We start from the raw sequence: 25,190 nt of genomic DNA, 5'->3' as shown, positions 1-25,190 counted from the left end.
CTTCCAAGCTATGATTCCATTGCTCAACAGAACTCTGGATTTAATGATGATAATGTTGACCTTCATCAACAAGATCCTCTTCCTCATGACAACAAGTGGTCACGTATACGCAAAGATCATCCTACAGAACAAATCATTGGAGATCCACAAGCTGGTGTTTCTACCCGTACTACAGTCAATGAGTGTCTTGTTGCACTTTCACTGAGTAACATTGAACCCAAAACAGTCTTTGAAGCTCTTAGTGATCCAGAGTGGGTTAAAGCAATGCAAGATGAATTAGCTCAGTTTGAGAGGCTGAAGGTATGGAGATTGGTTCCAAATCCAAGAAAAGAAGAACCAATTCGCACCAAGTGGATTTTCAAGAACAAGAAGGATGAAAATGGAGTTGTAGTAAGGAACAAAGCTAGATTGGTTGCAAAGGGTTACTGCCAACAACCTGGTGTGGATTTCGACGAAACTTTCGCTCCTGTTGCAAGAATGGAGGCCATTCGTATCTTCTTAGCTTATGCTGCATTCAGAAACTTCACAGTGTTTCAAAACAACATTCTTGAATGGAGAACTCAAAGAAGAAGATTACGTGGAGCAACCTGAAGGTTTTGTTGATCCTAAAAAGCCAAACCATGTCTACAGGTTAGACAAAGCTCTCTATGGTTTGAAGCAGGCACCTCGAGCATGGTATGATTTCTTATCTACTTTCCTACTCCAAGGAGGCTTTACCAAAGGTACAATTGACCCTACCCTGTTTATTCGTAAGCAAGGTAAACATGTGTTACTTGTCCAAATATATGTTGATGACATTATTTTTGGGTCAACCAGTCAAACTTTTTGCCGAAATTTTTCATCTCTAATGGTCAATCATTTTGAAATGAGCATGATTGGGGAAATGAATTACTTTTTGGGTCTACAAATCAAACAACTACCAACTGGTATTTTTATATCACAAGGTAAGTACATAAAAGATATGTTGAAAAAGTTTGAAATGACTAACTGTTCTTCAATTTCAACCCCAATGGCTGCTCGTACAAACATAAATGCTCATAAAAATGGGAAACCATTTGACCAAAAGAGGTATAGAAGCATGATTGGTTCGTTGTTGTATCTTACAGCATCTCGCCCAGATATAATGTTTGCAACATGTATGTGTGCTAGGTATCAAGCCGCTCCGACTGATTTACATTACCAAGCTGTGAAACGAATTTTTCGTTATCTGAAGGGTACACCCAATCTTGGTCTCTGGTATCCAAGGGATACTGGATTGAATTTAACTGCCTATTCAGATGCAGATCATGCAGGTTGTAAACTTGATCGCAAGAGCACATCTGGTACTTTACAATTCTTAGGGGATAAGATTGTAAGTTGGTCATCCAAGAAGCAAAATTGTGTATCACTTTCAACAGCGGAGGCAGAATATGTGGCTGCTGCTAGTTGCTGTGCTCAAGTGTTATGGATGAAAACACAACTTACCGATTATGGTCTGAAATATGATCGTGTTCCTATCTATTGTGATTCTCAAAGTGCCATCGCAATTGCTGTCAACTCAGTTAACCACTCACGTTCAAAGCACATTGATGTGAGATATCATTTTCTTAAAAATCATGTTGAGAAAGGTGACATCGAACTTTATTTCGTGGGAACTGACAATCAACTGGCTGATTTGTTCACTAAACCACTGGTCGAAAAGAGGTTTAATTTCTTAATCTCTAAACTTGGTATGCTAAATCTTGATCCTTGATTCACTTTAACATGGAAGGAATTCTTGATTCATTTTTCAAAAATTTAAAAAAAAAAAAAAAAAAAAAACCAAAAATCAAATACAAAAATATAAAATTTTGAAAAATAACAAAAAGATTTTCTTAAATTATTTATTTCAAAATGGTTTACATATACTCTGTATGTAACCCGTGCTTAGAAGATGTATTTATTATTTCGTGGCTTATGCACACTTAGTGTATAACCCGAGCTTATTTGTGTTATTTATTTCAAAATGGCTTGCATATACTCTGTATGCAACCCGGTCTTCAAAAGAAATTTTTTATACTTCAAAGTTGGAATTAATTCATGTTCTTATACATATAAATTGATATAAGATAACGCGGAATTGAATGCCTTTGTGTACTTCCAAGTAGTCTTATATGAATGTATATGTGTAATACAAGATGTTGATTGTAATTTTGTTACACCTGTTTCAAAGACTCTGAATTGTTGATATGAGAAGCAAAGGATTGAACGCCTTTGTGTACTCCTGAGTTATCTTATCTTGAACAATTGATTGAGTTCACTTTTTCATAAAACCTGTTTTGATTTCACACAAATCATTTTTGCTCCACCTTTTCTATGTAAATCTTTTGGATCTATCTTTGCATAGATTTAGGGGGAGTTTGTGATTTCAAATCTCTTTCAAACTTCAAATGTGTTTTAACATTTTCTTTCACATTTGATGATTTTTTTTCAAAACATTTGCTTCAAAGGAAGTTCGGTGTTTAGTTTGCACAATGAGCGACTAGGTTTTTCTCAAAAATATACTTCATGAATTTCATCTTTGCCGAAGAATTCTAACCCCAGAGTATTCACTTCCTTCATTAGATAGTGAGGGTATTTTGAGTGATGATGGTTTCGTGCAAATAGGATGGAGGGAGTAAAGTTGAAAAGTGAGAGGTTATGGTGATATGTTGTGAGAAAAGGGTTAAAAGAAATGATACCCTTCCCTAAAACTCTCAAATTGCCGGGTACAACACATTTCTATCGGATGTCATTTGTTGATATCTTGGTAAAGACTTCATGGACCCAATGAAGCAATGCACATCTTTACCTAACCACTCAAGTGTTTCTTAACAAATATTTATTTCATTTCTCACGGAGATTTTCACATTTCTATTGACTCTTCATTTGGAAGATGTGGATATTGAATAAGGGCGACATTCTGCTCCGGTCCCCGACTTCATTTGATCACTTTGTGTCTAGAGCTCTTATCATTGATCATTAATTTGATCATTATTCATTCTTTAGGACACATTTGCGTCATATCTTCGTGATATATATGCTTATCTTTGTGATATAGCCGGAACATTTGTAGTGATATCTTAGATGATATTTCACGATGATCAAATGGAAATCCTACCATTGCTAACATCATTTTCAGCATTGAACGTAGGTCTCATAATTGCATTTGTGTATTTATTGAGTTAACAAGAAGTCTATTGTGACCTTGGATTTTTTTTCCTAAAAGTCTTTAAGGATAGTAGAACATGGTTATCGAACGCTTAGGTGACACTGACCATGATTTACATTCTTTGAAGCAATCTTGAGGTTGCAAAGCCAAAAGAACAAACTATGTTAGAGGTTTGCTTTGAGCATGTCTCAATGATACATAGGAAATCCGATAAATGATAATACATTTCCTTCGGTCATTTCATTAATCCTTTCGATTTTTGAATGCAAACGGATCATTCTTATCCGGTTTTTTTTTCCCATCACCCGAACATAGAAAACACCAACACCATGATACAACGGTTATCCAAACAACTTCAATCTTACATTTTAGTCATCCATAGGAACAATTGGGTTGGATTATGTGATTAGATTGATGTTTTGTTTATTGATAAATCTTCATGTGCATAATGTCTAAATTTTAATCATGATTATTTCTTCTAAATATTCAAATCAATCAATGTTTGCATAATGACATTGGTTTCCAATTTTGTCATTATGAGGGGGAGAAAATAATATGATTGAATGATTGATAAGGACAAGAAGAAAAGTTTGTGTTTGGTTTTACTTTCAGAGATACTATCATTCAGCTTCAAAAATCAAAGAGATTGTGATTACTCATGGATTAATGAGGAGAATGATTACTTCATAAGAGACTTTCCAAAACCTTATTGAAATATTTACTCTCAAAAGTGTTCAAGACGATGTGACAAAGATCAAAGATTCGAGACAAAGAAGAAAAGCTTCAAAAAGAATCTTCGTCAAATTAAAGATCTTCACGTCATACAACAAACACTTTATCTAAAGCTACATTGCACACATCAAGGAGGAGAGTACATATTTCTGAAAATTCATTCCAAGATCTCAAAGAAATGACTTCAAGATTCGAAGATTGAAGAATTCAAGACAAATTCATACCTTCCGCACCTCAAAAGACAACTCTGATTCATAATTCAACAATATTAGAAGATTTAATACACACACTCATCATTCTCTGTTCACAAAGAACATTGAGAAACAACAGATGATCTAACTTCAAGAAGTCCAAGACCAAGATTGAATCAAGCTCTCCAAAGACAATGAGAAAGCTTTGAAGACTTGTTTTCACACACAAATTGTCTTCATTACCAGGCTCATCAAATTCATTCCTACAAGACAAATCAACACGTACTTCAAGACCTTACAATATATCACTAAGGGGGAGAATGTTAGAAATCCAAAAATAGTGATACATTGTAATTTAAGTTATGGATTTACTTGTTGTTAAGTCATGAGTTGATAATTTCTAAGGTTGAGGGGCTAATAGTGTTAATTAGCATAGTTAGATAGTTTGGACTATAAATAGCCCTCAATTCCTTTAGAAATTATAACTTGGCACATTAACAACACATTTTATTCATACCATTAAACCTGAACATCACACTCTTGATCCCAATTATCTCTCAAGAACACACACAAACACCAAACGCCATTGTTGATGTGAATTCGGTTGAGAAAATCGTGTTGATTACATACTTCATTTTATCCTTCAATAAGTTTCAAACTACCCTCTGAACTTGTTATTGGATCAAATGTTCGTACTACACCACCAGTATCAGATTCAATTGATTTTGAGCCAGTAATTCTAGAAATGCTTTTAAATGAGGAATTTCATGATGCAAATCGTGATCTTACAGATTCTGATGAAGATGCTGAAGTTGTCTGGCAAGATCCCATTCCAGAAAATCAATTGAATTCTTGCACTGGTCATTACTCTAAGTGGACAAAAGCTCACCCAATCAACCAGATTATCGGTGACTCCAGTAGAGGGGTTCAGACCAGAAGTGCCTCCAGTGAACAATGTTTATATGTCAGCTTCTTATCACTGATTGAACCGAAGAAGATTGACGAGGCAATGAATGACCCAAGTTGGGTGCTAGCTATGTAAAAAGAGCTTCACTAGTTCGAACGAAATAAAGTTTGGAATCTGGTTTCTCCTCCAGTTGGCAAGAAAGAACCAATTTGAACCAGATGGGTCTTCTGAAATAAAGTTGATGAAGATGGTCATGTGATCAGAAATAAGGCCAGATTGGTGGCACAAGGGTACGTCCAGATAGACCTTGACTTTGAAGAATCATTTGCACCAGTAGCAAGGTTATAAGCCATCAGAATGTTTTTAGCCTTTGCTACTCATCATAAGTTCACGGTCTACCAAATGGATGTAAAAAGTGCATTTTTGAATGGAGAATTAGAAGAAGAAGTTTATGTCAAGCAACCTCCAGGCTTCATTGATGAAAGCATCCACATTGGGTATATCGTCTGGACAAGGAACTGTATGGTATCAAACAAGCCCCTCGAGCCTGGTATGATACTCTGACCAAACACTTATCAGAAAACGGTTTCAAAAGAGGTGCAATTGACAATACCTTATTTATTCTTCGTGAAAGAGGTAATCTTCTGTTGGTACAAGTTTATGTTGATGATATTATTTTTGTGCAAGAAATTTTTGAAAATCATGTCATCAAAATTTGAAATGAGTTTGATGGGTGAATTAACATTTTTTCTTGGACTCGAGATTAAACAAACCAGTGATGGTATTTTTATTAATCAAGAAAAATATGTTAGAGATATTTTAAGAAAATTCGATATGAATTCTTCACCTTCAAAATCAACTCCAATTTCTGCAGCTTTAACAATAGATTCAGATCCTGATGGTAAGCCAGTGACATCACTGCCCATAGAGGCATGATTGGTTAATTAATGTACTTAACTGCTAGTAGACCAGATATAATGTTTGCAACATGTCTTTATGCCAGATATCAATCTAACCCAAAATAATCTCATCTGGCGGCTGTAAAGCGCATTTTGAAGTACCTTAAGCGTACTCTCAGTTTGGGTCTTTGGTATCCCAAAGGCTCAGGCTTAGATCTAACAGGTTATTAAGATTCAGATCATGCAGGTTGTAAGATAGACAGAAAATCCACTACTGGTGGATGTCATTTCCTTGGTGGCAAACTGGTGAGCTGGACCGGTAAGAAGCAAACTTCAGTCTCTTTATCCACTTCTGAAGCAGAGTATGTGTCTGCAGCCAATTGTTGTGCTCAAATACTCTGGATGAAGCACCAGTTGCTTGATTATGGTATTAAGTATTCAAAGACCCCTATCTTTTGTGACAATACCAGTGCCATTGCTATCTCAAACAATCCAGTCATGCACTCTAAGGCGAAACACATTGATGTCAGGTATCATTTTATTCGTGATCATGTAATGAAAAATGATATTGAAATCCACTTCATCCCCATTGATAAACAACTTGCTGACATATTTACGAAACCTTTGGATGAGAAAAATTTTCAAAATCTTGTCAGTGAGTTGGGAATGTTGAACCCTTAATCTGGAACCTTGTTATGAACGCCTTTGTGACACTGGCAGGGTTCTTTGATTCCAAATTTATAAATCTATACCAGTAAAGCTATCGAACACCTTTGTGATACTATCTTTACATTGATAGATTTATGAATCACCATTCCAGGGGGAAAGACTCAGACTACATTTTTTTATATATATCTAAGTTTCAGGGGGAATTTATTAATTTATTTTCTCATTGGAATTTTTCTGGAAAAATGTTTCTAGAACCTTGTAAATGTGTCCCTCTCACTAATACTGGATAAATTGATGTGCATGTTTGAAGTGACTACAGTCGCTTTGTAAATGTGTCCCTCTCATTTGTGTATATTAGCTGATGTGCGTGTTTGAGGATTACCAGAATGGTCTAATCTGGGTACTTACTGAAGTGTCCCTCCAGTGTACCATTAATGCATATTCTACTGGCCTAATCCACCAGTGAAACTGGAGTGTCCAGTCAACCCCCAGATGCATTAAAATGAGTCTTTGTGTGTCAAATCATTATTTTTTTTAACACTTGATGCTAGTGCTTGCCAACCTTATAATTTTTCATCTGGATAGTTACTGTTCAACTGACGTGGCATAAAATTTTCAACTTAAATGATGGTTTTGTTACCTTGGGAAGACCAAAAGTGCAAGTTGATAATTTTTGTGGGCTGTCAACTGTCATACATTTATGTGTGATGGGAAACATTAAATGCAGATGTCAAAACCGATCAAAACTGTTTTGAAAATTTTCAAACTTACTGTTGTGAATTCCATTTTCTCTTTCACTTACCCATATTTACTTTCACTTTCAGTTTTATCTCGAAAATCATTTACTCCCAAATCTTTAAATTCCTTCATTTATTTTCTTCTTCATTTACTCTCCAATCATCATCATCTCTCTTCTTAAATTTCTTTTATCAATCGTTAATTCCTTCAGTTTCATATTCATATATCTCAAATGGCTCCCAAATCTTCTCCTAAAAATCTTCTAGCTGCTAATTATACTCCTGCTGACAATGTTAAAAAGGCAAATCATATCTCTCTTTCTGCCAATGCCATCAGAATAAATATGAACAATTGGATGGCCAAACTCTCAACCAATCACTCTACAACATCCATTATTGGAAGGTTGAATACCTTCTTCTTGAGCAGTCCACTATATGGTGCCCTAACCTTAGTTCCAGGCAAAATGTATCATGATTATCTTTGTGAGTTTTGGTATACTGCAGTGTATGTGGAAAGTGATGAATCCATCCACTACACACTAAAACAAGGCACCAAAAGCTTTACAATTACTGTTGATTCCCTCAGAGATGCCCTGAGGATGAATTATTTTGATGAGAATGAGATGCCCATTGAAATTCCCTGTGGCATCAATACTAAGGAAGTGTGCAGGTTGATGGGGCACACTGAGATTGTGGATGAGAATGGTCAGCTGCTCAGGAAGGGTACTGTATATATGAGCAGGCTGACAAATTCAAGGAGATACTTCTTCATTCATCTTGTTGAGTGCTTGGGTGGTAGTTCTGGAGGTTTAGATCAGATAAACCAGACACAGCTCCAGATTGCCTACTGTTTATGGCATGGGTATAGGGTGGACTTTGCCCAAATTTTCTTCAATGATCTGGTGGACAGATTGAAGGTCAAGAGTAGGAAAGCCTTCATTCCCTTCATTCGATTTCTGTCCATTATATTCAAAAGGGCCTTGAAAAATGAGTACTCTGTAAATACAACTCATTTTTCTTTATGTGAATATCTGAGGGACCTTAACCAGTTGACCTCATCTCCTACTGAGGTCGACATTCCATCGGTGATGCTATATCAATTCAGAAATCAAGAAGAGGCAAATGCATCATCACCAGATGAAGAGGTTGTTGGTGAGCGTCAAACCAATGAAGAAAATTCTGAAGTTGTTACAGCTGAAAGGGTGCAACCTATTTCCCAGATAGCCCAAGATCCTCAGCAGACTGCTGAATGTTGTTGAAATTCCACCTAATCCCACCAGGCCAAGGAACAGAACTTGTCGTCTTAGGAGAGACGGAGTTTTGGTATCATCTCTTCCAGATTCCTCTCATCTGGATTCTGGAGATCTTGTTCAGGAGATTGCCCCAGCAACCACTTCCTCAGTACTAGTAGAAGGAAGTGGTGAAGAAGAAAGAGGGTCTGGCCCACCTCTTGTTATACCAGTCTCTACTGCTGGAAGTGGGGACATCATGGCTGCTGATGGGTCCTTAATAGTTGAAGAGGTTGAGGGGGAACAAGCTAGGCAGACTGAAGGAGAGAATCTGGAGCAAGTGGCTCAGATTGATTTGAATGTAGGGATGGAGAATGTACAAGTAGAGGACCAGGCAGGTGGAACCGGCCCAGATTGGGATATGGTTGATTCTTCACTGTTTGAAGACAATGATTTTGATGTAAATATGAGTTTTCTAGGAGAAGAAGAAGTTGATCGCACCATTCATTCTGTCTCCCAGTCAATTCTTTTTGATATGCCTCCTCCACCCCTAGAAACTACACCAACACCTCTTCCAGAACAAACAACAAATCCAACAACTTTTGAATCACCAATTGCACCAGAAATTCAACCATCTCAATCTTCTGAACCACTGGCAGTCACCCAACCAACTGAAAATATCACAAGGGTGTTGCCAGTATCATCCATCACCAGAATCACCAATCCCTCCAGTGGTCTCTCCTCTTCTTCTTTAACCGAGGTCTAAGGCCTTTTTGATAAGGTGGCGGACCTGGAGAGATCACTTCAGGCTTCTTCTCAAGTTATTTCTGACTTCAAATCTCTAATTCCTAATAATCTTAAGTCAGAAATGAACATATATGCTGGAAATGAGAAGGTAGTCTTTGAGAAGCTGGATGAACTTGTCGTGGCAACAAATAAAAACTCTGAATCTTTACAAGTTGCAGTCCAGGGAATCAAGGAGGATATGGTGACAACTGTTCAGACTGCCATTAAAGCTGAAGTTGCTCAACTTCTGGCAAGTCTGACTGGTGAGGTTCAGAATTTGACCACCAGAATAAGCTCTTTGGAGAGCAGGGCAACCCTGGAGAAAAATTCTGTTATCAGCACCCTCAGTGATGAAGTTGTTCGAAATTCGGTCAATTTATGTCAAGAGACATAGGAAGGCTACCTATGAAGTCCTCAGGAATCGTAAACCAAATATTGGTTATTACCATTTATTTGGTGTCCAGTTTATATTCTTAACGATTCTAGTCAATTGGGAAAGTTTGATGCAAAGGCTGATGAAGGAGTTTTTGTGGGTTATTCAGATATCAGAAAGGCCTATAGAGTTTATAATTATAGACTCCAAAAGGTACATGAGACAATTCATGTCACATTCGATGAATCAAATGAAACAATCAATAAACGACCAAGCCTTGATTTATCTACAGTTATTCCAGCTGATTTTGGTGTATCTGATCATGTTCATCAATTAGTTTCTACACCAGAAGATGTTTCTAGTCATCAAGACTTGGAACCAGTTGCACAGAAGAAAAGCTCCAGTGATACCTCATTCTATCCCTCCATCAAATTTTAATTTACCACAAAAACTGGTGATTTGATCTGATGTTCGTGCCACTCCAGTATCAGAACCAGTTCAGACTCAAATTTCTCCACTTGTTCAGACTAATTGGAGATCCAAGTAGTGGGGTTCAGACTAGAAGAGCCACAAGTGAACAATGCCTGAACATCACCTTCTTATCACCAATTGAACCAAAGAAGATTGACGAGGCTTTGGAACATCACCTTCTTATCACCATTGGTAGAAGCAATGCAAGAAGAGCTTATTCAGTTTGAGAGGAACAATGTGTGGGAACTTGTTCCTTGTCCACCATAGCTTATTGGAACTAGATGGGTTTACCGAAACAAGATGGATGAAGATGGCAATGTTCTTAGAAACAAATCCAGATTGGTTGCCAAGGGTTATTGTCAGGCAGAAGGTGTTGATTTTGATGAGACTTTTGCTCCAGTTGCTAGACTTGAAGCCAAACGAATTTTCATGGCTTATGCAGCCCATTTGCAATTCAAAGTCTACCAGATGGATGTCAAAAGTGCGTTTCTAAATGGAACATTGGAAGAAGAAGTGTATGTTAAACAGACTCCAAGCTTCATTGATGAGAAGCATCCTCACTAGGTATATAGACTAAACAAAGCATTGTATGGTCTTAAACAAGCCCCCAGAGCCTGGTATGACACTTTAACCAAACATCATCTTAAACATGGTTTTCTAAGAGGTGCAATAGATAATACCTTGTTTATCTTGAAAGAAAAAGGTAATATCTTACTGGTACAAATTTATGTTGATGACATTATATTTGGGTCCACTGATGATGCAATGTGTAAAAAATTTTCAAAAATCATGTCTACTGAATATGAAATGAGTTTAATGGGAGAATTAACGTTTTTCTTAGGTCGACAAATTAAACAAACCATGGATGGTATCTTTATTAACCAAGAATCGCACCTATTGCAGCTCCTTTAAATTTGGATTCTGACCCAAATGGAAAACCAGTGGACCAAAAGGAATATCGTGGAATGGTTGGTTCACTGATGTATCTAACTGCAAGTCGACCCGATATAATATTTGCAACATGTTAATGTGCCAGATTTTTAGGCTAACCCAAAAGAATCACATTTGCATGTTTTTAAGCGCATTTTCAGGTACCTGAAAGGGTACCCTAGCCTTGGTCTTTGGTATCCCAAAGGCTCAGGGTTAAATCTAATGGGTTATTCAGATTCAGATCATGCAGGGTGTAAGATTGATAGAAAGTCAACAACCGGTGGTTGTCACTTCCTAAGGGGAAAACTGGTGAGTTGGACCAGTAAGAAGCAAACTTCGGTCTCAATGTCAACTGCTGAGGCAGAGTACATTTCTGCGGCCAGCTGTTGTGCCTAGATTCTTTGGATCAAAAACCAGTTACTTGATTATGGTATGAAATACACAAGAATCCCAATCTTTTGTGACAATACCAGTGCAATTGCTATATCTCACAACCCAGTGAGCACTCCAGAACAAAACACATTGACATCAGGTATCATTTCATTCGTGACCATGTTATGAAAGAAGATATTGAAATTCATTTCATTCCCACTGACAAACAGTTAGCTGATGTTTTTACAAAACCTCTTGATGAGAAAACTTTTAAACATCTCATCAGCGAACTGGGCATGTTAAATCCTTATTAAACTAGTGAGGCCCTCCAGTTGAGGATGGTCCAGGTGATCCTTGATTGGTTGGAGATTGAACGCCTTGATGTACTCAAAAACCAGTCCTTGATCAAATGGATCTCATGTTTAGGGGGAAAAGACTCAAAACATTTCTCTAATAAAAAAATTGCTTTTGCAACTGGAGAGTTCTCCAGTTGAAACTGGCACTGGACTGTTCCTCCAGTGCAAATGTTTGGTCTCGTCTTCAAACTGGAGGTTAACCAGATTTTCATAACGGTAAGAATACTTGGTCAATTGTGTGACACGTAATAATACTCGAGTGTTTTAACCCACTTACAACTGTCATATGACGTGTCATTACCATATTGTAAAAAGATGCACTTTTACTAGGATTGTGAAAAGTTAGTGGGCGGGTCGGTATATAAGCCGTCGTAGCATTTAATGCTGACACTAAGAATTAAATATTTTGGCTCAAAATTCAAACTCATTTTCAACAAAATATCTAAAAGTTTTGATTTTTGATAATAAAATATTTCTGTTTATTCTTTGGGATTGTGAATCCAGCTTATAAATACCTTGTATTTACTTTCACTTATTTACTTTCGTTTTACATTCCTTCATTTAATTCCAATCATCAACAATTACTCTCTTCTCTTTACTTATTCTCAATAACCCTAATTACCAAATTTTCAATTTCTTTCTCTATCTTTAATCAAATGGCTCCCAAATCTTCTCGCAGTAGAGATATAAATCTGCTCACAGTTTCATATAATCGATCTTCACAAATCAATCGTGCACATGGTGCCCCTGAGGCAAAATTGATTAAATTAAACCCTAATAACCCCGTGGCTAGTTTGAAAGGGGTTCAAGCCGTTGATTCTCTCATCGGAAGAATCCAACATTTCCTTCTAGATTCTCCCATTGGTGTGACTTTTTCTCTTAATCCACACAAGTTGTACCATTACTACTTGTGTGAATTCTGGTACACTGCACGATTTTATCACTCGAATTCACATCAACAATGGCGTTTGGTTAGTGTGTGTGTTCTTAATGTTTGTTTGTGTGTTGAGAGAGAATTGGGATCAAGTGTGTGTTATTCAGATGTAATGGTATGAAAAATGTGTCAAGAGTTATGCCAAGTGTTGTTGATTTCTAAGGGATTGAGGGCTATTTATAGTCTAAACTAACCAACTATGCAAATTATCACAATTAGCCCTTCAACCTTAGAAATCATCAACTCATGACTTAACAGCATGTAAGTCCATAACTTAAATTACAATGTATCACTACTTTTGGATTTCTAACATTCTCCCCCTTAGTGATATATTGTAAGTTCTGAAATACATGTTGTTTTGTCTTGTAGGAATGAATTTGATGAGCCCGGTGATGAAGACAATTGGTGAGTTGAAACAAGTCTTCAAAGCTTTCTCATTGTCTTTGGAGAACTTGATTCAATATTTGTCTTGGACTTCTTGAAGTTAAATCATTTGTTGATTCTCAATGTTCTTTTTGAACAGAGAATGATGAGTGTGTGTCTGTATTAAATCTTCGAGGATTGTTGAATCACAGATCAGAGTTGTCTTTTGAAATGCGGAAGATATGAATTTGTCTTGAATTCTTCAATCTTCGAATCTTGAAGTCTTTTCTTTGAAGTCTTGGAATGAATTTTCAGAGATATGTACACTCCCCCTTGATGTGTGCAATGTAGCTTTTGGTAAAGTGTTGTTGTGTGACTTGAAGATCTTTAATTTGATGAAGACTCTTTTTGAAGCATTTCTTCTTTTGTCTTGAATCGTCAGCCTTTTGTCCTTTGAAGCTTTGATCTTTATCACATCTTCTTGAACACTTTTGAGAGTAAACATTTCAATAAGGTTTTGGAAATTCTTTTATGAAAGTAATCATGCTCCTTGTAACACAGTCTTTGATTGGAGCATTTTTGAACTTGTTGTAACATCTTGAGTGAGCATCCTTTCATTATTGATCTTGATCTTCTTATCCTTAAAATCATTCTAATTTCTTTCTCAATCAAAAATTAATCATACTATTTACTCCCCCTCATAATGACAAAAACCAATGTCATTATGCAAACATTGATTGAAAAGAAAAATGTCAAAAGAAATCAAAAGAATCATTGCTCAATGGTGTTTACACAAAGATATATGAACGAACAACTCGTTAACCCAAACCATTAATCCAACCCAAATAACCCTATGGGTGACTAAAATGTAAGGTTGAAGTTGTTGTTATAAGCAATTTATTATGGTGTTGGTGTTTTCTGTGTTGGGGTGATGAGAAAAGATACCGGATAAGAATGATCCGTTTGCATTCAAAAAATCGAAAGGATTAATGAAATGACCGAAAGAAATGTATATCATTTATCGGATTTCCTATGTATCATTGAGAAATGCACAAAGCAAACCGCTAACATAGTTTGGTCTTTTGGCTTTCCAACCTCAAGATTGCTTCAAAGAATGTAAACCATGGTCAGTGTCATCTAAGTGTTCGATAACCATGTTCTACTATCCTTAAAGACTTTTAGGAAAAATCCAAGGTCACAATAGACTTCTTGTTAACTCAATAATTACAAAAATGCAATTATGAGACCTACGTTCAAAGCTGGAAATGATGTTAGCAATGGTAGGATTTCCATTTGATCATCGTGAAATATCAATTAAGATATCACTACAAATGTTCCGGCTATATCACAAAGATAATCATGTATATCACAAAGATATGACGCAAATGTGTCCTAAAGAATGAAAAACGATCAAATTAATGATCAATCACGAGAGCTCTAGACACAAAGTGATCAAATGAAGTCGGGGACAGGAGCAGAGTGTCACCCTTTTTCAATATTAACGTCTTCCAAATGAAGAGTCAATAGAAATGAGAAAATCTCCGTGAGAAGTAAAACAAGCATTTGTTAAGAAACACTTGAGTGGTTAGGTAAAGATGTGCATCGCTTCATTGGGTCCATGAAGGCGTCTTCAATACCGAGATATCAACAAATGACATCCAATAGAAATGTGTTTTACCCGGCGATTTGAGAATTTTAGGGAAGGGTATCAATTCTTTTAACCCTTTTCTCACAACATTATGACCATAACCTCTCACTTTTCAACTGTACTCCCTCCAACTTAGTTGCACAAATTCATCATCACTCAAAAATACCCTCACTTTCTAATAAAAGAAGTGAATATTCCGGGGTTAGAACTCATCGGCGATGATGAAATTCATGGAGTAGAATTTTGAGAAAAACCTAGTCGCTCATGTGCAAACTAAACACCGAACTTCCTTTGAAGTAAATGTTTTGAAAAAATCATCAAATGTGAAAATAAAATTTTAATCAACACATTTGAAGTTTAAAAGAGATTTGAAATCACAAACTCCCCCTTAATCTATGCAAAGATAGATCAAAAAGATTTTCATAGAAAAGGTGGAGCAAAAATGATTTGTGTGAGATCAAAACAAGTTTATGAAAAGTGAACTCAATCAATTGTTCAATATGAGACAACTCAGGAGTACACAAAGGCGTTCAATCCTTTGCTTCTCATATCAATAATTGAGAGTTTTTTGAAACAGGTGTAACAAAATTGCAATCAACATCTTGTACTACACATATACATTCATATAAGACCACTTGGAAGTACACAAAAGCGTTCAATTCCGAGTTCTCTTATATCAATTTATATGTATAACAACATGAATTAATTCCAATTTTGAAACTTAAATAATTTTTCTTTTTAAAATCGGGTTGCATACAGAGTATATGCAAGCCATTTTGAAATAAATAACACAAATAGGCACGAGTTATACAATGAGTGTGCATAAGCCACGAAGTAATAAATACATCATTTAAGCACGAGTTACATACATAGCATATGTAAGCTATTTTAGAATAAATAGTTCAATGAAGAACGGGTTGCATACAGAATATATGCAAGCCAGTTTGAAATAAAATAAAAGAAAATTAAGAAAATCTTTTTGTTATTTTTCAAAAATTTTTATTTTTGTATTTGATTTTTGTTTTTCAACTTTTTATAATTTTTGAAAAATGAATCAAGAATTCCTTCCATGGTAAAGTGAATCAAGGATCAAGATTTAGCATACCAAGTTTAGAGATTAAGAAATTAAACCTCTTTTCGTCCAGTGGTTTTGTGAACAAATCAGCGAGTTGGTAGTCAGTTACCACAAAGTAGAGTTCGATGTCACCTTTCTCAACATGATCTTTGAGAAAATGATATCTCACATCAATGTGCTTTGAGCGTGAGTGGTTGACTGAGTTGACAACAATTGCAATGGCACTTTGTGAATCACAATAGATAGGGACACGATCATATTTCAGACCAGAATCGGTAAGTTGTATTTTCATCCATAACACTTGAGCACAGCAACTAGCAGCAGCCATATATTCAGCTTCTGCTGTTGATAGTGATACACAATTTTGCTTCTTGGATGACCAACTTACAATCTTATCCCGTAAGAATTGTAAAGTACCAGATGTGCTCTTGCGATCAAGCTTACAACCTGCATGATTTGCATCTGAATAGGCAGTTAAATTGAATCCAGTATCCCTTGGATACCAGAGACCAAGATTGGGTGTACCCTTCAGATAACGAAAAATTCGTTTCACAGCTTGGTAATGTAAATTAGTCGGAACGGCTTGATACCTAGCACACATACATGTTGCAAACATTATATCTGGGCGAGATGCTGTAAGATATAACAACGAACCAATCATGCTTCTATACCTCTTTTGGTCAAATGGTTTTCCATTTTTATCAGCATTAATGTTTGTACGAGCAGCCATTGGGGTTGAAATTGAAGAACATGTAGTCATATCAAACTTTTTCAACATATCATTTATGTACTTACCTTGTGATATAAAAATATCAGTTGGTAATTGTTTGATTTGTAAACCCAAAAAGTAATTCATTTCCCCAATCATGCTCATTTCAAAATGATTGACCATTAGAGATGAAAAGTTTCGGCAAAAAGTTTGACTGGTTGACCCAAAAATAATGTCATCAACATATATTTGGACAAGTAAAACATGCTTACCTTGCTTACGAATAAACAGGGTAGGGTCAATAGTGCCTTTGGTAAAGCCTCCTTTGAGTAAGAAAGTAGATAAGGAATCATACCATGCTCGGGGTGCCTGTTTTAAACCATACAGAGCCTTGTCTAACCTGTAGACATGGTTTGGCTTCTTAGGATCAACAAAACCTTCAGGTTGCTCCACGTAAACTTCTTCTTTGAGTTCTCCATTCAAGAATGCTGTCTTCACATCCATTTGAAACACAGTGAAGTTTCTGAATGCGGCATAAGCTAAGAATATACGAATAGCCTCCATTCTTGCAACAGGAGCGAAAGTTCCGTCGAAATCCACACCAGGTTGTTGGCAGTAACCCTTTGCAACCAATCTAGCTTTGTTCCTTACTACAACTCCATTTTCATCCTTCTAGTTCTTGAAAATCCACTTGGTGCGAATTGGTTCTTCTTTCCTTGGATTTGGAATCAATCTCCATACTTTTAGTCTCTCAAACTGAGCTAATTCATCTTGCATTGCTTTAACCCACTCTGGATCACAAAGATCTTTAGAGACGGTTTTGGGTTCAATGTTACTCAGTGAAAGTGTAACAAGACACTCATTAACTGTGGTACGGGTAGAAACACCAGTTTGTGGATCTCCGATGATCTGTTCTGTAAGATGATCTTTGCGCATACGTGACCACTTGTTGTCATGAGGAAGAGGATCTTGTTGATGAATGTCAACATTATCATCATTAAATCCAGAGTTCTGTTGAGAAATGGAATCATAGCTTGGAAGAACTCTTTCCTCAAAATTTGGATGATCAAAATCCAGTGGTACATACACATTTGGAGTATTTGATGGATTTGTTGTTTGGGTGATTTGAGAAGGTTGTTCTTGAACATTCTTTTGAGAATAAATATCACTTGAAGATGATTCTTCTTGCTCTGCGGAATTTAAAGATGATTCATGATTGTTGTCAGGGACTGGTTCATTTGTTTGAATAGGATCATTATTCGGAATTGGTTCATCGATGACTTGAGGTTCCTTTTCTTGAATCGGTTTTGAGTTGTAGAATTCTTCGAAAAGAATATCTAGCTCTTCACTTGTTGGAGTTGAATATTTCTTGAACTTTGAAGCTAAGGTAGACGTCTTTGAGGAAGCACTTGAAGTACTTGGATCACTAATTGTTGGTAGCAAACTTTCTTGTTCAAATATCATGCCAGACATCTCGTCAAACCAAACATTCATGGTTTCTTGAATCGTGTTTGTTCGACGATTAAAGATGCGATATGCAATTGATGTCTTTGAGTAACCAACAAAGTAACCTTCGTCACCTTTCCTTTCAAACTTTCCAACATTTTCCCGATCATTCAAGGTATAACAGACACACCCAAAAATATGGAAGTAATTGATGTTCGATTTGCGTTTGTTAATAACCTCATAAGGAGTCTTCTCATGACGCTGATTAATGATGGACCGATTTTGAGTGTGACAGGCAGTGTCAACAGCTTCAGCCCACATATTTGATGGTAACTTGGAATAAGCAAGCATTGTCCTTGCTGCTTCCACCAGCATACGGTTTCTCCTTTCAACAACACCATTTTGTTGCGGGGTACGAACAGCAGAGAATTGGTGAGTAATGCCTTTTGATTTGCAAAATTCATCGAATATGGCATTTTTGAACTCAGTACCATTATCTGAACGGATATAACGGACTGGAAGTTGAAGATTCACTTGAGTGGAAGTGATGAAATCGATCAAAATTTGAGTTGTTTCATCTTTTGAAGCAAGGAACTTGACCCAAGTGTATCTTCAATAATCATCAACGATAACCAGAATATATCTCTTCCCGTATCTACTTTGTACTTTCATAGGCCCACAAAGATCCATGTGAAGCAAATGAAGAGGTGCCAAAGTATGTGGAATTTTCTTTGGTTTATGAGAAGTTCTCATGATCTTCCCAACTGCACAAGAAGGACATACATGCTTACTCTCATACTTGTAGTCAGGCAAGCCTACAACAAGTTGCTTCTTGACTAAAGCATTAATGGTTCGATAATTCAAGTGAGAAAGCCTTCTATGCCACAACCAAGAATTTTTCGAAGTAGCTTTTGAAACAAGACAGATATTATCAGTTGGTTGGTTATCATCAAGATTAATTGTGAAAAGATTGTCTTCACGATCTCCGCATAGGATATCAATTTCATCTAGAGTTTGGACTTTGCATAGAGATTGTCGAAAAAGAACTAGAAGGTTGTTGTCACAGAACTGTCCAACACTGAACAAGTTATGACTCAGACCTTCAACATAATGGACTTTCTTAATGACAATTCCGTTTCTTTCAATATCTCCATAACCTAGAATTGGAGCGAAATTGTTGTTTCCGAAACGAAGAGTTCCCATGAATCTTTCAACAAAATTCTTGAGCAATGATTTATTGCCAGTCATGTGTTTTGAACACCCGGAATCGAGTATCCATACACAGATGGTTATTTCCTGCAATCAAAAATTTTAACCGACTTTAGGTACCCACTTAAAGACGGGTCCTTTGTGGTTAGTTAACACAGGCAGGGGTATAACTTAGGATATGCATACAAACATGCTTTAGAATCAATATGAGCATTAACAAGCACACCATCAATAAGCACATTCGTATAAAAAGTACGCACATTCACTTCCGAAGTTGCTGTAGGAGGAAGTGGTGAAGATGTTATTGGGTCAGCCCAGCCTAACTTAGAGTCCGTGTCAGCACTTAACTTGCAAAGCCATACTTCTAACACTCTTGAAGCATGAACTAACGAAGTTTCTAGTCAGTCACAGCTAGATATCGAGGTTCCAAACTCTACGGCCCATGATACTACAGCTGAGGATCGAGCAGTTGTGGTTGAGGCACCAGTGACCTCTTTCCAGGGAGAAGATGCTTCGGCAATGGAACCCCAAACTGATGAAACCATCCAGGCAACTGGAACTGGTCATCAGGAGTCTGAACAGCTTGTTCAGCCACTCCTATCTTTCATGGATCTAGGCATGAGTGTGGGTGAGTTTCAGCTTGAATCCTCGGATTCAGATGAGACACATTCTGATTAGGAAATGGGTGATGCATCTACACATGATCAGCTTCCTTCCTTTTCTAATCAACCCCTAGATGAACCAGTTTCAGTTTCACCTCCTGAGTTCTCCATACTTCATGGAATTCCACAATTCGCCTCCAGACAACTACTCTATTCCATGAATGTGCCTAGAAATAGACACATTCTAACACCACCGTCGCCGGCGTACATACCTGAGCATTCTCAGCCTGTACGTCAACTTAAATCTCTTCCCCTTCTTTCTTTAATAACTCCTATTGTCTCAACTGGTGCTACTAGATCTAGAGAACCAACACTTGTAACACCTCCTCCAGTTGTACCTGTAGCTTTTTGAACTGGTCCAGTGACACCTTCCCTTCCGTCACTGGATAGCTAGTTTGTATTTTTTCAATCAGATATCCAAAACCTTCTTACAAGGGTGGAGGATATTCAAAAAGTACTTGATAAAAATACCAAGTCCCTCTCCAGGTACCAAAAGGAACACATTACCAATGTCAAAGTGGTTGACCTGGGGATCAATAAGTTCTCTGCAAATGAGGACTTGGTATTTCACAAGCTCAATGAGTTGGTCAATTCCTCCAATCTACTGGCAACATCTTTACGGGAGGCTTTTGCACTTACTCAAACTGGGGTCACATCCTCAATTACCAACCTGCTGAACACAATTGTCCGATCTTCAGAGGTTGATTTGAAGGAACTTGAAAGACAAGTTAAGTTGCTTATTGAAAGACCTGGTCTGGATGTGATCGAGCTTGGCAACCAGTTGGTCAAAAGATAGAAGAAACCTTGGCTGCTAGAGAACAACAATTTCTGGAAAAGGTGATATCTTAGATCACCAAGACTGCAGTGCCCCAGGTTGATCTCACTCCCATTACATCTGAGATCAATCAGTTGAGGTGTAGTTTAGATACTCTGGCCAGCAAGGTATCTGAACACTCCACTGCTATACATAATCTGACAACTGAAGTTGGCAAAGCAAAGGATAAGGAAGTTGTGAAGGATGTTGGTGCAACTGGGCTCTCCCAGATGAGTAGACAATACTTAAAGCAATTCAGGCTGGGCAAACTAAAACAAATGGCAATGTTTTGGTCCAGTCACAAGAAGTCAATCATCTTTTGAGGACAGTTTGCATGATTTGTGGAGTCTTCAAGGAGTGCAAAAACTGTTGGAATGTGATCATGTTTTAATAAATCGCATGTCCGAAAATAATTTAAGCCTACGGGGTCACAGGAAATGACACGGTAACTCTATATTATTAATTAGTATATTAAAGTAATATATTAATTAATTAGATCACGAAATGATTAATTTAAATATATCAAGGGGTTAATTATATTTAATTAATTAAATGGAGGATTAAAATGTGAAATATGGAAATTAGAGTTGGGCTCTAAATCCATATGGGGGGGCAGTTTTGATAAGGCTTTGTAAGCATTAATCTAGTTTGTTCACCAAGTAAATTAAACCCTAATTAAACCCTAAAAATAGAGGGCTTAATTCAAGGGTTTTCTCATTCATTCACATAAGAAAATTCCTCCTCTTTCTCTTCTTTCTTGGCTACGGCCGAATCATCACATCTCAAAGGGTTTTGGGTTTTGTGAATTTTGGTTCTTTTGTGCCTACCAATTCGCATATGACTTTTATATATAATTAGTGCTTTGCATTACTTATTATATGGTTTGTTTGTTTAACAACAAACAATTTCGGTACATATGGGTTTCGAATGAAAGAAGTTTCACAACGGGTTTGTTGTTCGTGATCGGGGTACTAGCATACGGTATAAGGGTGTCTAGTGTGCGATGGTTGAGGGGTTTTGCTTTAAACCCTAAACTAATAATAACCTTATTATTAATAATATTATTGGAAGCTTTGCGCAAAGGTACACATTTCGATTCTCTCTTTGTTAATTAATTTGATTGCATATACGTTTCTTTTCCGCTGCATACTCGTGAATTGTTATATGTTTATGTGCTCATATTCTAACAGTGGTATCACGAGCCACATATGCGATCTATTAATTACAAAGATCAAAACTTGAAGGGGGTTTAAGGGTTGGTTGATTTTAATTAATTGTTAAATAATCAAAAGGTTGTTTTTCTTATTTTTTTTAATTAATTAAATCGGATCTTGATTAAATAAAAATTAGCTTTTTGTTTAATTAAAGTTTTAACCTTGTTCAATGGAGATTGAAACCCTCGAGCAAGTTTTGAATTGTGAATTGATATAAATTATGTGATGAATTGCATGATTATGTGTATCGTTTTATTTAAAGTTGTTAAATAAATAGTAAAATCACAAGAAATTCATGCAAAATTTATTGTGATTTTACTGGATATATAAAGAGTTATATTATGCAAAGCATGTTAATCCAATAATTAGGGTTAACTATTAGATAATTATGTGACAATATGATTTTTGCGTGTAAATTTTCTCATGTGCGACAGTTTACTAGAAAAATAATATTAATCAATCTGTAATGAGTTAGAAGTCGTGCTTTGGACTGTAGAAGCCCAACACATAGGGCTACAACTTTGTAGTTTTGGTCGAAAGCTGAATCGGACCAAAAACAGGCTTAAACTGGTCGTCAAGCTACTGGAAATTTCCAGTCAGCATGTTTATGTGTTTATATGCAACTTGTTAAGTTAAATTGTTTAAAGGCTTACGCAATCAAGGTAACTTGATGCATGTGGTCCTCTTCTTCGGAAGGGGGAGCCGGGATTGAACATTTGCATGAACCATAGTGACCATGTTTAGGTGGCCCACCTTAACTTGTTACTTGATTAAATAGTTCGGTAATTAGTAAGTTTATTAATTTTTGTATTTGTTTATAAGTTGTATAAAGGTGATGCAAAAATTGGTTTTGAAAATAAACTTGACTAAAAACTATCAAAATAGAGATTTCATTAATAAAATTGGAGTCTTGCAACCCTGAGATACACCGGCTCACCCATTTGAACAAACTCTAAGAGAGGTATAAGTCGGAGTGCGCTAGCCTTCTAAAAGGGCGGGTTTTTAAATCGCGTTCATCGCATACCTTTGCCCTTGCGCTTCTTTGTGCGTTCAAATGGAGCTACCAAGCTCTCTTGTGTTGTTAAGATTATACAAATGATTTTATTAAATATTATGTTTCAAAGATTATGCATGAGTCTTCAAACATAAACTTTTGATTCACATCAAATGCATTACCCATTTAAAGTTAAGTCAATGCCACCCACTTTGCTAAGAACACTTGCCAGTGCTTTTTGCTCTACGTGAGACGTAGGTGAATTGTATCTCTTCAAGGTAGATTACCACTCGTTGTGAGACAGCGGTGGACTATCTACATGTTCTTAATTGGGCGACTTAAAACGAGTTAAGAGGTGAGACCTTAACCCGTGGCATAAGATGGGACAAAACATGTTGACAAAACACTTAATACCCCTTTATAGTGTTGTTGTAAGTCCCATAATTCTAGGAGTTGCATGAATGCAATTATCGATTACCTTTTGAATACCGTCATTTCTAGCAGATCAACTGATGAAATGATTGTATGTCAACTTGGATCCTAGCCTTAGTGAAAGTAATTTGTTAGATGAATTTAACAAGGGTAAATTACATTTCTTAAGGATTAATTATCAAAAATACCGATAATTGAACTTTTGTCTGTTTTGAAGATGGCAACAACAAATCCTTCTCAAAACATACACCAATCGGCTTTCTGGTCGATGCTAGAAAGGAAAAGACTTTCTGGAGCCAAACTTCAATGACAAGGTTCAAGTCATTGATGAGCAGACATCGTTGTTCCGGGAGCGGATGCTTCAACTTGAAAGTTGCCTGCATACAATGCTCGGTACGATAGACATAACGAGGTTGCTTGTTCGATGTTGGAAAGCGTGAATGCCGACCTTCAAAGGCAATTTGAGCATTCATTTCCATGTGATATGCTCACTGAACTCAAGTCTTTGTACTAAAAGCAAACCGGAGTGGAGTTGATCAAATTCATGACTTGCGACACGAGCATGGAACATCGGTTAGTCCTCAAGTACTCTAGTTGAAGAGGTACTCATGGGCAATTGGAAAGGTTAAACTATGCTTATCATCTGCATATTACTATTGGCATGAACCTAAAAGGCGGAATTTTTTTTTTTTTGGAGTTCGTGCGCAATTGTAATATGCATAGCATTAGTAAAACAACAACTAAACTTCATGTCATGTTAATTGAGTATGAGAAAGAGCTTCCAAGAAAATCTGCTACATCCCGAGTTCTTATGATCAGGGGGGGAAAGGTCTAGAAAGCAAAACAATCGTAAGCTAAGGGCAAGATTTTTGGTAAGAGAAAACAAGTTGTGTTTGTCTCAAAACCTTAAAAGACCCTTTTGGCAAAAGGAGCATACGGCTAAAGTATCTAGCTGAGTTCGATGCGAAGAAGAAGCAAGCTGGTTCGGCCAGTGCTTCAAGTATCTTCAAATTGAATTATGTGCGTTGTTATACAAATAATAATTCAATAGCAAATAGTCAAGTTTAACTTGGACTCTAATTATCTTTGACATAGTCATCTTGTTTAAATTTTGTCAAGAAAGGCATTTAAAGACTTCAAAAGGACTGTGTCTTACAATCAAATGATGAATCATTTGATAAATGCCCATTTGACATTTTCATTAGCAAGAAACGCATTGGAAATCTTCGTTATGAAGAGATCTTGCAATCAAATGATGAATCATTTGATAAATTGCGTGTTTTTTGGGATTGTCGTTAGCAAGAAACACATTTGAAATCTTCATAATGAAGGGATCTTGAAATCAAATGATGAATCATGTTGATGAACGTTGATGTGACAACAGCAACTTAGATTTGATCTGTCTTTTAGATTAAGACATTATGTTACTTTATGTCGTATCTATATATATGTAATTGATAGATTATGGACTTTATGTTTTGGTAATGATCGATTACATGTTTTGGTGTTATATATATGTTATGTATGATGTTTGTTGTGTGTTATACAAGTACAAACATAATATGTGTTAGGAATCCTTGATGAAACATTTAGGAATATAACCAAGTCTTACATCTAACGAAGATAAGGAATATCTTCGTTAGAGGCAAACGAAGATAAACTACATTTCGTACAAACGAAGGTTAACTTCGTTACATGGGCTGGGCTGCTAAGTTCGTAAGAACAAAGCCCAGCAAGCCCAATTTCGATCTGAAACATATATATATGAATGAATACCCTAAATTGAGGTATCACATTCGACATACACATACACCAGGTGACTAAGTTCGTTCTATAGCTTATAGAAACGAATATAGCATCATACGGCTG

The 25,190-nt window shown here is 36.6% G+C and overlaps 1 protein-coding gene across 1 annotated transcript in view; it reads left to right on the top strand.

Moving 5' to 3' along the window:
• The first annotated feature begins 8,392 nt into the window (after nucleotides 1–8,392).
• The window catches only part of LOC122591510 (putative surface protein SACOL0050), a 36,244-nt gene continuing 19,446 nt past the window's right edge, over nucleotides 8,393–25,190 (top strand). The window contains exons 1-2 of the mRNA XM_043763777.1: nucleotides 8,393–8,555; nucleotides 8,644–8,781. Of these exons, the coding sequence (XP_043619712.1) occupies nucleotides 8,393–8,555; nucleotides 8,644–8,781 (301 nt within the window). The remainder of the gene's footprint in view (nucleotides 8,556–8,643; nucleotides 8,782–25,190) is intronic.

The sequence above is a fragment of the Erigeron canadensis genome, chromosome 3 (assembly GCF_010389155.1).
Source record: "Erigeron canadensis isolate Cc75 chromosome 3, C_canadensis_v1, whole genome shotgun sequence".
NCBI classification, from domain to species: domain Eukaryota; kingdom Viridiplantae; phylum Streptophyta; class Magnoliopsida; order Asterales; family Asteraceae; genus Erigeron; species Erigeron canadensis.
The sequence above is the reverse complement of the archived record's forward strand: the minus strand, read 5'-3'. Positions and strand labels throughout refer to the sequence as shown.